The 17,309-nt window shown below is 39.9% G+C and overlaps 1 protein-coding gene across 1 annotated transcript in view; it reads left to right on the top strand.

Moving 5' to 3' along the window:
* LOC146486365 (uncharacterized) overlaps positions 1-15,666 on the top strand; it is a 34,949-nt gene extending 19,283 nt beyond the window's left edge. The window contains exons 19-30 of the mRNA XM_085097099.1: positions 3,059-3,433; positions 3,750-3,785; positions 3,973-4,335; positions 5,741-6,115; positions 6,432-6,467; positions 6,655-7,017; positions 7,831-8,220; positions 9,045-9,104; positions 10,054-10,098; positions 11,686-12,268; positions 12,506-12,831; positions 13,326-15,666. Coding sequence (XP_084953225.1) covers positions 3,059-3,433; positions 3,750-3,785; positions 3,973-4,335; positions 5,741-6,115; positions 6,432-6,467; positions 6,655-7,017; positions 7,831-8,220; positions 9,045-9,104; positions 10,054-10,098; positions 11,686-12,268; positions 12,506-12,831; positions 13,326-13,462 — 3,089 coding nt within the window. The 3' untranslated portion in view covers positions 13,463-15,666. The remainder of the gene's footprint in view (positions 1-3,058; positions 3,434-3,749; positions 3,786-3,972; positions 4,336-5,740; positions 6,116-6,431; positions 6,468-6,654; positions 7,018-7,830; positions 8,221-9,044; positions 9,105-10,053; positions 10,099-11,685; positions 12,269-12,505; positions 12,832-13,325) is intronic.
* The last annotated feature ends 1,643 nt before the right edge of the window (positions 15,667-17,309 follow it).

Genomic DNA, 17,309 nt, shown 5'->3' with positions numbered 1-17,309 from the left:
GGGGGGGGACATTAAACACTAACAGAAACAACGCTAAACATTTTACATATTCTTGTCAGCAAATTCGAGTCTACGACAAATAGAAAACTTCGTCAATTATCTGGGAGATTACAGACATAAATCTGGAGACCAGAAGATACGGCTCAAAATCTGGAGATTACAGACATAAATCTGGAGATCGGGAGATAAGGTTCAAAATCTGGAGACTCCCGGATTATCCCGGAGAGTTGACAGCCCTGCCTTTTTGAAATAAATGTGATGCGGTATATTTCCAGCCTGGTGAATGAATGAGAATGATGAATTATTCTAGAAAGTGACACAGGCATACTCGGAAATAAGAAATCCGAGTGCTCCTATCAGGAGTCGAACCTAAGACCTTCCGATTAGTAGTTCGGATGCTGCACCACTGAGCTACAGGAGAATCGTGGGAGCTAAGGCCATTAAACCAGGTTCACGGGAAAAACATCCTGCATACTGCTAGGATTTGAATGTCGAACGTGTCGTATATGAAATAAATATGATGGTATATTTCCAGCGTGGTGAATGAATGAGAATGATAAATTATTCTAGAAAGTGACACAGGCATACTCGGAAATAAGAAATCCGAGGAGCACTCGGATTTCTTTTTTGCGAGTGTGCCTGTGTCACTTTCTAGAACAATTCATCATTCTCAAAACGTACCTTGTCGAGCATAATCCTAAAAAAGTTATATACGCCACGAAGGGGACCTATTTGCGTATTCACCTGCCATGGGCAAATCGGTAAATACAATTAATACAAATTACAAAAACTCGCTTTGCGGCCAGTAACTAGCCCTTTTTCAGATATATATTACTATTCCCTTTCTTCTGCTTTAGGAAATCATTAGCAAAGGACCTTCCCAGGCATTTGACTTTTGGAGCTAAAAATAGATAGGATTTCTAGTTTGTTGCACAGTCACTCGAAATAAATGGGAAAAGTAAATGTGGTGCGTGCATATACACCGACTCAAAGTATTGTACACAAAGAACTCTCCTTCGAAATAGGCTTGTGCTTACAAATAAAAAAGTTACAAAAAATCAAAAGGAAAACATTGTATACTAGTAAAGAAGAAAATGAAGAAATGAGCAAGAGCCAGACAAAAATATCCACGCGGATGTATTTGCGGCACGTGATCACTTGGATGTAACGATTGCGTGACATCGATCTGCCTCTGTTTTTCAGTTCAATTAGTTCCTTCACATTCTTGCCTCTTTTCATTAGAAATATTCAACACAAAACTCAGTAGATAACCAGAGGATGCTTTATATGCAAGACATGGATCCAGGTCCTACAAAAATATTGGACAACCCAGAAAGAGGTGACGCTTAGAAAATGCCGTAGTGATGAAAAGGCCGGTGGCTAAGCACGGCAGCAAGACACGGGAAAATTAGCGAAGAATATAAAAATTATTTGCCTTCAAACACCCATTTGGAAGGTAAGCTGTAACCGAAGTATTATCTCAGGTTAACTGGGTAGTTTTAATGGGAAATGGCAGGGTTTTACAATGGTTTGCTCAGAAAGCGAGCTAAGGATAGTAGAATACACCCAATGCAATAATGGCTGACATTTTAATATTCTTTTGTCTGTATTCAAATTGGCCTCGCTAGCCTCGTCCAAGGTAAAATATTCTTTTGATATTTGAACTAAAGAACGAGGCTAGTGAGGATAATTTGAATGTAAACAAAAAAATATTAAAATGTCAGCCATTTTTGCATTGGGTCTATTGTTTACATTTACAGTTCCTTCGAAAGGTCAAATTGGGTCAACTTGCATGGGGCCGCTCGCCTCACAAATAACTTTTGCCAAGAAAAAAATTATATCACGTTCACAAACAGCTCTTTTACTTGCTAGAATTGAATTTTAAAAGAATTCTACATAATACCGAGTATGTTTTGAGATATTTGAAAACGGTATGGAATTTTTGATTTTCAAAGTCTACAAATTTCGGTTCTCTTCGCTTGCTCTCCAGGAATTCGGAATTACAATTGTAAGTCTAAACCATCATCAAAGCAGCTTAGCAATACCTCCTAAATATAATTATAAACTAAGAAAAACCATAATTTGCTATGCGCCTTCACGCGAGTTCGATTATCTGATCATGAAATTTGACCTCATTGCTGTGATTTTTCGGCTTCACCGGTTGTCGACGGTTTTTCGTAATTTTCTCAAAAATGTAAAAACTCTAGAACCTAAAACTTATACCACGATTATTAGCATACCATAGGTTATCTCTGGACGAAATATCAAGCGGTCCATTTTTCCGACCTTGTGCCGCCCCTCACGCGGTGGTTAGGGAAAGTTGCTCTTAAATAGCATAAAAGTATCTTCAAACTAATCGAGTTTCAATCAACAGTCGTACATTAAAATAATATTAGGAACTGATTTTGAGCCTAGCGCTCTCTAACCTAAAACGTAGTGGGCGTTCACTGCTGATAAACGTGTTTCCATCCAATTGACGCCTTTGGCGACTATGAAGCGATTAATCCCTCTTGTGGTTGATTGTACAATAATCCGTTTGCGTACATTCGCCCAGACTGAAAACTGACTTAACAAAAAATAAAAGATTACTTACATATCGGTCCCACTTGTGCCAAGGATTCAAGAAAACGCAAACCAAAACTTCAATAGGCTATCGTAGGTGACTCTCTGGCAAAAAGAGACGCTACACCCGCTTTTATATACGCGTGGGGACGCTAAAAGGTCCGATTACAAGACCAATCAAACCGATAACAATGCGAATAAACATTGCAACTAGGGACAAGTAACTATGGTCTGATCAAGAAGGCCAATCAAATAAACGGGAACTGGTTAGTGTCCTTAACATTTGCTTAGGACAATAGCTAAGTCCAGGTTAAGAGTAATCTCTTAATACATCAACAAACCTTATTGGTAGATCTCTCCAACGACTCCAACGAAAACTGTCCAAGCTTCAGTGCCCTGAATTTCTTAACACACGATAATTATCTAAAATTGATTGTACTGATATTAAAGTGATTGATCTCTAATATCAAGCACTTTCGATTCTGTGTCTTTGTAGGAGAGGCAAGTGAATGTAAGACCTATAAGGCACTTAATCAAGCTGACCGTGCACAGAGTAACTCAGATCAAAGCAATGTCAAATGCGATAACATCGTGTCACCAGGCTGGTATCGAATGAGTGGGGCCAGTGGTGACCAGATTCCAGAGAAATGTGTTCCCATGAGACGCTGCGGTACTCATGCTCCAGGTTGGCTTAACGGCAAACACCCAAGGCTTCTGGAAGGTGTAGTGACACGTCGAGTTTGCTATCACTGGTCCAACAACTGCTGTAGGTGGAAAAACAACATTAAGATTCGAAACTGCGGTGTTTATTACGTGTACGAGTTACAAAAGCCTCCTGCGTGTTCCTTGCGATACTGCGGTAACAATACAGGTGAGTAATAGTTGTATATCTGATGTAGTGATGGGTGGATTAATGCCTCTGGACCATTTGTAGTTCAGAGACGGTTCCATCTTTAAAGAGCTGGTTAACCTCAATAGCTTTTGGTTCTTGTCCAGTGACTATCTATTTAACTGGTCAAAGATTTACTAAGGCTACGGCGCAGAATAGAGGAGAAAGACAAGTGAGCAACGAGAAGAAAGATCTAGCTCATTCTTAAAACTCAAGTGATGACATGAAAGACTTGAGGTTTTGTATCCTAGAAATACCCTCACAATATATAACTTACATGGTTTTCTCTTTGTTATAGTACCAGCCACCTTGTCACCACCAAGATCCACGCCAGGTATGAGGCAGACCACAGCACAAACACTTTCCTTCTAATGTATGACAGTTTCATTTTCATGATCATTCGTCTACCTTCTTTTAAAAGCAGACGTTTCATCTTGGTCATTCTGCGTAGTTTCTTTACATTTATTAACCTTCTAGCATTTTTTATTACTTCTCTTACACTGAACACTGTTCCATTATAGCATCTGACCCATGCAGCGGTTACAAGGTTCTCAATTCGCCAAGTCGTCTTGTGGGAAACACCGCTCAAAGTCCACTAAAGTGTGACAAGAATGATCTCAACCCAGGCTGGTATCGCTTTACTGCTGGTGCTGGTGACAAGATGCCAACCTCATGCCCACCGAAGAATCGCTGTGGTACGCATGCTCCAGGATGGCTCAATGGAAATCATCCTACTGTGGCAGAAGGTATAGTGACTCGCCAAGTTTGTTATCACTGGTCAAGCAGCTGCTGTAACTGGAAGAACAACATCAGAGTGAAAAACTGCGGAGCTTTTTACGTCTACGAGCTGCAAAAACCGTCTGGGTGTTGGTTTCGTTACTGCGGTGAGTATGAATTTTTGTTGCTTTAAAAACGTCAGGGGTTCCCGAGACCAATTTTGCAAGTGTCATTTAGTTTAACTAAATGGCAAAAGGTTAAGGTTTTGTGTATAATTATCATTATTCAATATATATTCATAATTGCATTTTTGACAATTGTTGAAGGCCACTCATGTTTTAGCACTTAATTTTTCAATTCTTGACTTTAAGTATTAGTAATATAAAGGTGACAGATTTATTGCTACAAAGTATTTTTTCGAGTTACCCTTTTTCTTAGATGACAGCATAAGTGAACTACAGCATGCGCATTCAATGAATGTTTGTGTATTGCTGTGGTGCTTGTTGGACTGACAGGAAAGTTTAATGATCCAAAATTCAAGATTTCAAGTCGTGTCGCGGCGAAGCATTTAGAGACTAGTTTACGGGTCTTTAAACTCAAAAGTCAAGAACCACGGAGAACCAAAGTTGACAGTTAACGGTAATTTATTCTAGCGAGAAACGACAGATAGTAGAGAACGACCAAAATGCCAAATCGACCAACTAAAACGACCAGCTAAACGACCAAACGACCGCAAACTGAAATACAACAAAACGAAACTCTACTAATTAAGTCGAAATAGACGCACAATCAAACTAGGTCCTAGCGACGATAATGCGGCTTTTACAATTACATTAACAATTAAATAGCATAAAAGTATTTTCAAACTAATCGAGTTTCAATCAACAGTCGTACATTAAAATAATATTAGGAACTGATTTTGAGCCTAGCGCTCTCTAACCTAAAACGTAGTGGGCGTTCACTGCTGATAAACGTGTTTCCATCCAATTGACGCCTTTGGCGACTATGAAGCGATTAATCCCTCTTGTGGTTGATTGTACAATAATCCGTTTGCGTACATTCGCCCAGACTGAAAACTGACTTAACAAAAAATAAAAGATTACTTACATATCGGTCCCACTTGTGCCAAGGATTCAAGAAAACGCAAACCAAAACTTCAATAGGCTATCGTAGGTGACTCTCTGGCAAAAAGAGACGCTACACCCGCTTTTATATGCGCGTGGGAACGCTAAAAGGTCCGATTACAAGACCAATCAAACCGATAACAATGCGAATAAACATTGCAACTAGGGACAAGTAACTATGGTCTGATCAAGAAGGCCAATCAAATAAACGGGAACTGGTTAGTGTCCTTAACATTTGCTTAGGACAATAGCTAAGTCCAGGTTAAGAGTAATCTCTTAATACATCAACAAACCTTATTGGTAGATCTCTCCAACGACTCCAACGAAAACTGTCCCAGCTTCAGTGCCCTGAATTTCTTAACACACGATAATTATCTAAAATTGATTGTACTGATATTAAAGTGATTGATCTCTAATATCAAGCACTTTCGATTCTGTGTCTTTGTAGGAGAGGCAAGTGAATGTAAGACCTATAAGGCACTTAATCAAGCTGACCGTGCACAGAGTAACTCAGATCAAAGCAATGTCAAATGCGATAACATCGTGTCACCAGGCTGGTATCGAATGAGTGGGGCCAGTGGTGACCAGATTCCAGAGAAATGTGTTCCCATGAGACGCTGCGGTACTCATGCTCCAGGTTGGCTTAACGGCAAACACCCAAGGCTTCTGGAAGGTGTAGTGACACGTCGAGTTTGCTATCACTGGTCCAACAACTGCTGTAGGTGGAAAAACAACATTAAGATTCGAAACTGCGGTGTTTATTACGTGTACGAGTTACAAAAGCCTCCTGCGTGTTCCTTGCGATACTGCGGTAACAATACAGGTGAGTAATAGTTGTATATCTGATGTAGTGATGGGTGGATTAATGCCTCTGGACCATTTGTAGTTCAGAGACGGTTCCATCTTTAAAGAGCTGGTTAACCTCAATAGCTTTTGGTTCTTGTCCAGTGACTATCTATTTAACTGGTCAAAGATTTACTAAGGCTACGGCGCAGAATAGAGGAGAAAGACAAGTGAGCAACGAGAAGAAAGATCTAGCTCATTCTTAAAACTCAAGTGATGACATGAAAGACTTGAGGTTTTGTATCCTAGAAATACCCTCACAATATATAACTTACATGGTTTTCTCTTTGTTATAGTACCAGCCACCTTGTCACCACCAAGATCCACGCCAGGTATGAGGCAGACCACAGCACAAACACTTTCCTTCTAATGTATGACAGTTACATTTTCATGATCATTCGTCTACCTTCTTTTAAAAGCAGACGTTTCATCTTGGTCATTCTGCGTAGTTTCTTTACATTTATTAACCTTCTAGCATTTTTTATTACTTCTCTTACACTGAACACTGTTCCATTATAGCATCTGACCCATGCAGCGGTTACAAGGTTCTCAATTCGCCAAGTCGTCTTGTGGGAAACACCGCTCAAAGTCCACTAAAGTGTGACAAGAATGATCTCAACCCAGGCTGGTATCGCTTTACTGCTGGTGCTGGTGACAAGATGCCAACCTCATGCCCACCGAAGAATCGCTGTGGTACGCATGCTCCAGGATGGCTCAATGGAAATCATCCTACTGTGGCGGAAGGTATAGTGACTCGCCAAGTTTGTTATCACTGGTCAAGCAGCTGCTGTAACTGGAAGAACAACATCAGAGTGAAAAACTGCGGTGCTTTTTACGTCTACGAGTTGAAAAAGCCGCCTACGTGTTGGCTTCGTTACTGCGGTGAGTATGAATTTTTGTTGCTTTTAAATTGCATAGGGCTTTCCGAGACCAATTTTGCAAGTGTCATTTAGTTTAACTAAATGGCACAAGGTTAAGGTTTTGTGTTTATCATTATTCAATATATATTTATTATGGTATTTTAGACAATTGGTGAATGCCACTTATGTTTTGGCACTTAGTGTTTGTAGTTTTGGCTTTAATTATTAGTAATGTGAAGGTGAGAGATTTATTACTATAAACTATTCTTTTGGGTTACCCTTTTTATTATATGACAGCATAAGTGAACTACAGCATGCACATTCAATGAATGGTGGTGTATTGCTGAGGACCAGGTCCCGAGTAATCTTTGTAATATATCAAACACGAGGAAGAGTGTTTCCTCCGATTCCCATTATCGAGAATTAAGTTGGAAAAACGAGGCGCAACCGAGTTTTTTTTAACCAACTTCGAGGTGTTTGGAAATAGGAGGAAACTCTCTTTCGAGTGTTTGATATAGCTTCTAAAACTATTGATAATTCTTGGAGAAATCCGAAGCAAAAGTTTACAAAATTTTATGATAATTAAGATCACATTACTAAACCTCCTTCACGGTAGTGATTTGTTTTGTTTTGGCTTCATGAATTATTAATAAGTTTGAGAATAATAGATCAACAAACCTATTGGTAGATCTCTTTAACGACTCCTGTGAATAGTGTCCCTTCTTCAGTGTGCTGAATATCTGAACAGACGATAATTATCTAATATTGTTTTTACTGAATTTAAAATGATTGACTGGCTCTAATGCCAAGCACTTGCGATTTTGTGTCTTTGTAGGAGAGGCAAGTGAATGTAAGATGTATAAGGCACTTAATCAAGCTGACCGTGCACAGAGTAACTCAGATCAAAGCAGTGTCAAATGCGACGGAAGAGCACCAGATAACATCGTGTCACCAGGCTGGTATCGAATGACTGGGGCCAGTGGTGACCAGATTCCAGAGAAATGTGTTCCCATGAGACGCTGCGGTACTCATGCTCCAGGTTGGCTTAACGGCAAACACCCAACGCTTCTGGAAGGTGTAGTGACACGTCGAGTTTGCTATCACTGGTCCAACAACTGCTGTAGGTGGAAAAACAATATTAAGATTCGAAACTGCGGTGTTTATTACGTGTACGAGTTACAAAAGCCTCCTGCGTGTTCCTTGCGATACTGCGGTAACAATACAGGTGAGTAATAGTTGTATCCCTGATGTGGTGCTGTGGGCTTAGTGCCACTGGACCATTTGTAAAAAATGCGTGTTATTTGCGTTATTGTGGTAACAGCGAAGGTGAGTATTAGTTATATCCTGTCTGTGATAAAACGTTTTTTGAGCAATTTTTTTTTTTTTTATTAAAACAGGGTAAATAAACCCTGAACATTTCGATGGTGGAAGGATGGGGGGGGGGGGGGAGGGGTGGGGGAAGAGCAGCTAGCTTTTTGGACCTGGTACAAATCAGTCCTTTTTCAAGGTATATTAAGGTTTTGATGAAACCTAGCAATATGCTAGGTTACACAGAATGTGCTGCGTGCTAGGTATCCTTGGCGTGCGTGCGTGGTAAATATCCTGTTTAAATATTCCAGAATTAGCTGCGGAGGTGTATAGTTACCGAGAGAACTGTTTGCGTTGTTGAGCAACATTGCACTAATAGAATTGGCAGCTCAGTTGATAGAGGTCATGGGCACGAATCCTGTTCAAGCCTGAATTTTTTCAGGTTTCTTTTCTCAACTTCTTTGAAGCAACTTACTAGAGATCGCCTCACGTTTGTGAGGGTTAAATCTGTTGAGAAATATTATCTAAGTTTTGAATTTTTTTGTACCGACGGGAGCTTGAGCTAATATAATATATATACAATCACTGATTTCCAACCCATTCCTCTGTTATTGCTTGCTTATTTTTGATTTTTTTTCTTTTTGAAGTGGTATGCCAATGTATTAAATAGCGACCCAGGGTTCAGATATTCATGAGTCCGTCATTTATCTTAATTTGCACTTTGTCATTTCATACTTGCAGGACCGTCAACTACTAAGTTGACACCATCTACAGCGCTGCCATCCACACCCCAAGAACCAGGTAAATGTGATTTCCAGAACATGTTTGTCTCCGATTTACACGATACTAGAAGAAACATTTTAAGGCTTAATTTAGTGCAAACCAGGCAAATTTAAGATAACGCAAAACGTTTTGACCCGTTTCTCAAATAGAAAGAGTAGTCTCACATTCCTGCGTGCTAGCCGAGAACTGACGGCGATACACCGGGCTAAGAATCGCTTGTAAAAGTTGTCCTTGTATTATTCAGTTAAAGATGACCTCTGAAAAACTTTGGTAGATAGAACAATTTTGACCTGTCTTATCAAATCTCGTTCGGTTGCTATTAAAAGCTCTCACTGGCTTGAATCCGTTTGTTTTTAGCCGGACTATTTCGTAAATCGTGGCTGATGAAGTTGCTGTCTTTTTCTCTGTTGTTAAAAAATAATAAAACAAAAGAGAAAACGATGTTTACTCGCAACACACAGTTGTAGAAGCCGGCGATGGGAAGAGCTTGTTAACGTAACAAAACATTCATATTAAGGGGAGGTTCTAATAAAATGGCAATTTGCGAGATAATAGAATTACTTACAAGTCGAGCTTAGAGAGCGTGAAGCGCGATCGTCAGACCTCGAGCGAGCGAGCGCGGAGCGAGCGACTTTCAGAAAGTCTAGCGAGATAACTGCAGAGATATCCGAAGAAAGATCTCAGTTGGTCACCGCGCATTTTTACTTTGTCAATCTTTTTTTTTTCGGCCATTATACCTTTACATTCAGCGTATTTTCATAATCAGACTTATTTTCATAGGAATCGAGGCTGTGGTGTTGTCTTTTCTACTATAATGTTTCAAATGCTTGTTATCAAAAGCTAACGAAACAAATTCAAAAGTCTTAGAACATGTCTTGTTCTTCTGGAAAATTATCGATAGACCCAACCCTAACCTTGGTGTCTCCCAACTTGCCGCCTAATTTTGCTGTTTGTTGTGTTTTTTTAGTTACCGCTGGGCCCACTGGTCCCACTGGGCCGCCTGGGCCGCAAGGTAAGACTATCTCAATTCTGTTCTATCAAGTAACAAGGCCCGAGGCTGACAAAGCGGTTTTCAATTGAGTGTCAAAAGTAATTTCGCATTTCCTTTGGTTTTGCATTACTACGCTCCCTGATTGGTTAACAAAACTCGCGCCACTTTCTCATCCAATGAGAATCCAAACGAAAACCAATCGTGTTTTCTCCGCACGCGATCCCGCGCTTGGCATCTGTTACATGTATTTGCTTCGAATTCTGATTGGCTCGTTGTGTTGTTTACATCTGTTGCGATTGACCAGAGTAATTACTTTGGTTTTGGTTTTATGACACTCAAATGAAAACCGCACTAAAATGGCCGAAAATGAAATCATCACATCAATGTCTTTGAACCCTATACATTGATAGTGGCTCCCAGTAAAATGGCATGCACGAGGAAATTAAATCAAGGCTCTCTTGGAATTACCTATCAATAGCTAATATTTCCCTTGTTTTGATTCTCCTACATGTAGGACAGATCGATTTAAAGATTCTTTCGTCATAAGCCATAGCATATGATTATTTGTGTACAGTGGAAACTTTTTTTATGATATTTTTTACTTTTATTGTAATTATCTACTATTATATCTTTTTAGACACGTAAATTCAGTTGCAAAGACTGCAATATGTGCATTATTCATTATTTCATGAATCACACATTTTCTTTTGTTATTCAACATCCTTTATTTAACTTACATACTTCATGAATATTAAACTAACTGAAACGAGGGATTTATACAGATAAATCCCTCATTTACGTTAGCATTACTGCGAGAAACGCACACATCAGGTTGCTTCTATTGTTCTCCGTTTCTCACCTAAGTGTGACGGTACTAATTAGCCGGCGTTTGTCCCCTTGAACAAAGGATCGCTATTCATGAAATAAGTCAGATAAATACCTCGAACGGAGGTATTAATCCATATACATCCCTCGGGCCTACGGCCCTCGGGATGTATATGGATTAATACCTCCGTTCTCGGTATTTATCTCTTACATAAATGATTTTCTTCTTCTTCTTGTTTCTTTAACGGACCAACCCAATTCCATTACAGAGAGCTCGAGAGAGGCCTACAGAAAACGAAAATTTTAAGGGGATGGTCCAATGCCTAAGATATAACATTACGAAATTTTGAAAGTTAAGGGCCTTATGTTATTGACATCGTGGTGATGTTGCAGTTTCTTTATTAGTGTTCTCTGAAAAACCTATTTGTCGGTTAGGGTCTTGCGTTTAGTCTTATCATCCAGTATAGTGACATTTGTTTGTAATGTTCGCCCTTCGTCAGTTATTTCAGTTGCCAAAATGATATTTGTTGTCGTTTTCCTTCAAACGTTCTTTCCATTATCAGTGTTTTGCCAGCGAGGTATCAAACAAGCCTTTCAAGAGAATGCATTGCTGGTAGTTTATCCTTATTAAACGGGCATTATGGACATCACCTGTGTATTGTAACAACAAAATTTCCCAGTACAGATTAAACACATCACTAGACTGTTCACTACTTGTGATACTACCAGTGAAAATTCTCGGTGCACTCCTTTTTAACACTTGTTCTTCCATACAACTTCTAGAGGTCAACCTAACTTGTGGTCAGAACGAGATGTGGATCAGCATCCCCAAGGACGTTGTTCCTGGTCTGGACAAAGAGCATCTTCGACTCAATGATGTTAAATGTGGAGCCCGAGAGACTAGAACACATTTTATTCTTCACACAAAGCTGACGGATTGCCAAACAGTGAGCAGACACACCCGAAATTTCGTTTCTTACCTGAACAATGTACAAGAAATTCCTCTGGAGCGTAATCAGATAATCACAAGTGTTCGAGAGGTGGAAATCCCCTTCACCTGCTTCTACTCAAACAATGGAATCGTGTCATCCGTGGGCCTTCAAGTGGAAAGCAAGAAGGTCATTTTCTCCAAGCACGGACTTGGAAAATTCGTGCTGGAAATGAACGTTTTCCCAGACAACAGGTATCTCTCGCCTTACAAGAAAAGGGAATTCCCGGTAAGGGTACCACTGAGGAAAATACTGTACGTACAAGTCAGTGTGGATACAGACGACAGACGTTTGGCTATCTTAGCAGAAGAGTGCTTTGCTACACCGGATCCTAATCCCAACAAGCCTGGCCCGAAATACATATTCATCAAAGACGGGTAAGGCAAACAACACTTTTTATACAATATTTTGTGAGCCACTGTTAGTTTTTTAATTTGAAGAGGAAGCTCTTCTTCGTTATCTTTGATCTGCAAGTAGGTTCACTTTATGAATATTTTGCGCGCCTCTTTCAGATCACCTTAGAAATTTCTCTTTCTCTTACTTCGAATTCCAGTGTAGGCAGGACTAATTTTGAAGTTCGGCTTTGACTTAAAATTTCCCTTTATCCTCTTCAGATGTGAAGAAGGTGACAGAGTCAACTTCATTCCAACAGCGGACAAACGCACCCAGAAGTTTAGCCTGGAGGCCTTCAAGTTCATTGGTGTACATCAGTTTGTTTACATGCACTGCCGGGTGAAAATATGTAACGCAGCAGATCCTAACTCGCGCTGCTCGCAAGGCTGTATTTCAAAGCGAGCCAAGAGATCCGCCGTGGTCCCTAGAGAAACCACAGACGAGGAAATTACTTTGGCTGAGGGACCGTTTATGCGAAAGGACGAAGACGAGGAAGCGCAACCACAGGAAAAAAAGAAAGAATTGCGTGAAATGGAGAAGAGCGCTGGTAAGTAAAAAACCAGCGTCAAATTTAACAAATAAAAAAAACTTTAACCATGGTTTTTTCTATCATAAAACATGCAAGGAAGTGACTGAAAAAATGGTGTCATTCGTGCACAAAAATGGGCGTCGTTTGCGAGTTTCACTGACTGAAAAATACGCGAGCTATATTATAATACGTGCTGTTATACCTCCCAACTCAAATACGCTTTCCGAGTGGCGGAGAACGTGTCACGTGCCATGGGTCAAAACTCACTATGGCCCTAGGGAAATAACTTGAACTTTTGACCTGCACGTGATCAGGTCGTGCACCTTGAAATTTGTGTGCCAGCCCGTGTCAAGAAAATAAGAGTGAGTTTTGTTTCCCTTGGGCCCAGTTATTCATTAAGCCTTGTTTCATTTGCTATCACACCCTTTGATCCCTAACCTACACAAAATGCTTTGTAACTTCCTGTCAGTAAAGTGAGGATCATTACGCTGAATAGTTTATTTACTTTACAGATTTGGGCCGTTTTGCCACGATTGCCTTGGCGGGAGTTATAGCGGTCTGCCTTTTGGTGCTCTCCTACTACATATACGACAAAAGGAAACGAAATGGAAAACGAGTGTATCGACCACTGGCTGTCCCTGCTGAGTAGTTACGTAATTTCTTTACGAGTGGAATGTTATTTTTTTATTACTAAGTTATCCCCCATTTCTTTGTAACGTTTAAGACACCAAACCCGATTTTAGTTCATTTAAAGTTCTAAGATTTAAGATAGTAAACTTGGAGCGAATTCCGTATAATCAATTTCCGTATTTATGTTTGCGTTCTTCGTCATCTTAGAACCTGGTACAATCTACCTTAAAATTAAACACGTAGTAATAGTAGTAGAAGACTTTATTTGACCTCATTTCTCATCTGTCTAAGACAAACTATTACCGTAGTTTTAAGCAAAAAGCGAATTTCCTTTGACTTTGTATGTCCTTGAGCGTTCTTATTTAATACAGTGAACTCTTACCTTGTGCACACCTCGCTATTACGGACACGCTGGCCGTTATTAAGGACACCATGCGCAGTTGAAGTCCCGGAAGAAGAATTACTGAAACTGACGCTAGCTATAACGGACTTTAACTGTTATGGACACCAACTCGTGGGGTTCTGAAGGTATTCTTTATAGTGAGAGTTGAATGTACTAAAAGTAGGTGATATAGCTCTTTTAGACTGAAAAGGAGCGCTGTTTCCCCGAGGGAGGGATACTGAATAAAGTTTCATACATATAGGCTCCTCCAAGAGTTACAGCCCCTTAATGCCCCTTTTATACCAATGTTTCCCTAATGGTACCCTTTGACATATATAGGGCTGTAAAAAAGGAAAATAAAAGAACTGTAGCGCAACCGTTTTCTCAGCCAAAAGGATAATCTTTCCAATTTATTTTTTGTCAGAAATTTTTACCCATTTTTCTACCTTTTCCAATACTTAATTGCCAGCATTTCACAAAAATATATCTAGGCTCCTAATATTAAAAAGTCGAATGGCGATTAGAAACCATTTGTTGTACTAAACTCATTTGGAAATTAACCAAGCTTGTTTTCGTCTGTATAGCGTAATTTTTAAAACCTTTAAAATGGGCGTGAAAATAAGTTTGTTTCATGACAAAAATAGAGCCTGGTCTGTTACGTCGCAAAATGTAACAACTAACGAAAAATGTCACATCAACGCGAAATGTAACAACTTTTGACGTTAAATGTAACATTAACCCGAACTGTAACAACTTTCGTATTAAATTCGGCACATGTGAAATGCAACGTTTAAACCGAGCCAAGAAACGAATTGTCTTGTTTTATTTACAAACGTAAGCTTAATTTGACGGCGGAATAAATTCTGCCGTCAAATTTTATAAGACCAACTTTTGCTTACCCAGGTACCATGACAGTGCAGAATAAATACAAAAAAAAGATAGAACTACATTTAGTAACAAGACGCAATTCTGTAAACAGGGTCCCAAAGGGGTTTAGGGCTCCAGGGCTCCAAGGCAAAAATTTCAGGGCTCTACAGTAGGGCTCCACATCATCTGCTTTAGAACTCCGGGCTCCACTCTGGTCTACAATCTTGATATGTAAATATTGTATTTTTATCGCTAAATGAAATACGCAAATAAAAAAGTCAGCAATTCCAATCAATTTTTTAAACCCAAGCAGCCATGCAGTTATATTATCTCCCATTATTTAAAAGTGGATTACCTGCAGACTCCCGCTGTGTGCCCATTGTGTTGATAAAAGCCTTTATAGGGGAGGTTCCTTGTAGATCTCTCTTAGTAGCGGCTGGTTTTGTATTAAATGCCATTTGTCCATTAGAATATTTTTCAAACATGACAGTGATGGTTGAAATTGTGTCACGAAGGGTAGAATTTTCTTGTGCGCTTTCTGTTTTTGTGTGTAAGAGTGTTAGTTAACTTCGGAGAGGATTTTGTCCACCAGGTTACTAGGATAACTTCTCGATGCCAGGCGTGTGTTAAAGTTTTTAATGTTTTCCTCAAACACTACTTTAGAAGAGTTTGTCCTCAGAAGCCTAAAGGCTTCTCCTTTAACAAAGCCTTTTTTGACGCCTGCTGGGTGGCAACTGTTGCAGTTTGTGTACTGAAATGTTTCAGTAGGTTTCTAATGTGTGCACACGTCGAGAATCGATTATTTCTCGAATCTTTCTCCCTTATAGACTGTTGTATCCAAGAATGTTGTTTCTAATTTTGAGACTTCAGCGGTAAACTTTATGGTAGGGTGGTACGAATTTGCTTGCTCAATGAAATGTTCTATTTCTTCTTTGTTTGTATCCCACAAGCAAAATACATCGTCAATGAACCTTTCCCACGTTAGTGGTTTGTTAACGCTCTGCCTTAAGATCTCCTTTGCTATAGATGCCATTAAGATGTTGGCAAAAGCTACTGCCATTTTAGTGCCCATGGCAGTTCCGTGTTTTTGGAGATAGTCTTTCCCATGAAAATTGGAAGGAGTTCTCCTTTAGTATAAGGCTGAGCAGTTCTCTGAGGAAATTTGTAGCTATAGGAGGGTTATTGGCAGGAAAGGTCTCGTATGCTTCCTTCCTCCTGTGGGATATTCGTGTAAAGGCTAGTGACATCCATTGAGACTCAGAAAAGCGTTTCTAGGCACCCTAGTGCTTTCAATAAAACTTATGAAATGTGTCGTATCTTTAAGATACGAGTCCTGTATCTGTGCTATTGGCTGAAGTGGTTTGTCTACGAATGATGATAGGCGTTCTGTTGGGCCATCACACCCAGATATGATAGGTCTTCCGACTAATGTCGGTTTGTCTCTGCTTTTTCACTCTCGAGCCTTTTCCTTCCAGATTCTTTAGGAGAGACCAAGCCCTTATCCTCCATTCTCAACGATTGCTCAGCAGATTCACTCTGTTAATAAGTTTGTTCTTACAAGATATTTCGGGTCACCACGTAACTCATAAATAACTGGAATCTCAAGGCCCAGTCCGCCACCTCTGTTGTTCCCCACACCCCGCTATTACGGAATCTCGCTATTACGGACACTAAACGACGTCCCGAGATTTGACTGTACTGTATTTGACTGAACTGGGTATTCTTTTGAGTTGAATTTAGATTTCAATTGATTTCCGACACCAGATCATGATCACTTGTTAACACACACACACACATGGGTATACAAGGGTATGCCGGAGTATACAAGGGTATACCAGGGTATACAAGCGTATAGTATGCCCTTGTATACCTCTGTATACCCTTGTATACCCCTACATGCCCTTGTACTCTCTTCTATACCCCTGCATACCCTGGTATACCCTTCTATACCCTTCTATACCCTTTTATACCCCTGTATATCCTTGTATATCCTTGTATACTTCTGTATACCTCTGTATACCCTGGTATACCCTTGTATACCCTTGCATACCACTGTATACCCTTGCATACCCTTGTTTACCCTAGTATAGTATACCAGGATATACAAGGGTATACAGAGGTGCACAAGGGTATACAAGGGTATATAATGGTATACCAGGGTATGGGGTTATTCAATGGTTTACAAGGGTATGCAGGGGTATACAAGGTTATACCAGGGTATACAGGGGTATGCAAGGGTATACAGGGGTATACAAGGGTATACCAAGGTATACAGGGGTATACAATGGTTTACAAGGGCATACAGGGGCTTACAAGGGTATACCAGGGTATACAAGCGTATAGTGTACCCTTGTATACCCTGGTATACCCTTCTATACCCTGTACACCCTTCTATATTCTTGTATATATATCTTATTCGATGGTTTTACATATAATACGCGCGGATATTTTGCAAGTACGAGCGATGAGCAAAATGTCCGCGGGTATTATATGCAAAACCATCTAATAGGAGATTTATTATTCCACTTTATAGTATACCAGGGTATGTATACAAGGGTATACAGAGGTATACAATGGTATACCACAGTATACAGGGGTATACAAGGGTATGCAAGAG

The sequence above is a fragment of the Pavona decussata genome, unplaced genomic scaffold (assembly GCF_977016875.1).
Source record: "Pavona decussata unplaced genomic scaffold, jaPavDecu1.1 SCAFFOLD_21, whole genome shotgun sequence".
In the NCBI taxonomy this organism is placed as follows: Eukaryota; Metazoa; Cnidaria; class Anthozoa; order Scleractinia; family Agariciidae; genus Pavona; species Pavona decussata.
Note: the sequence above shows the minus strand (reverse complement) of the source record. Positions and strands in the feature narration are given on the sequence as shown.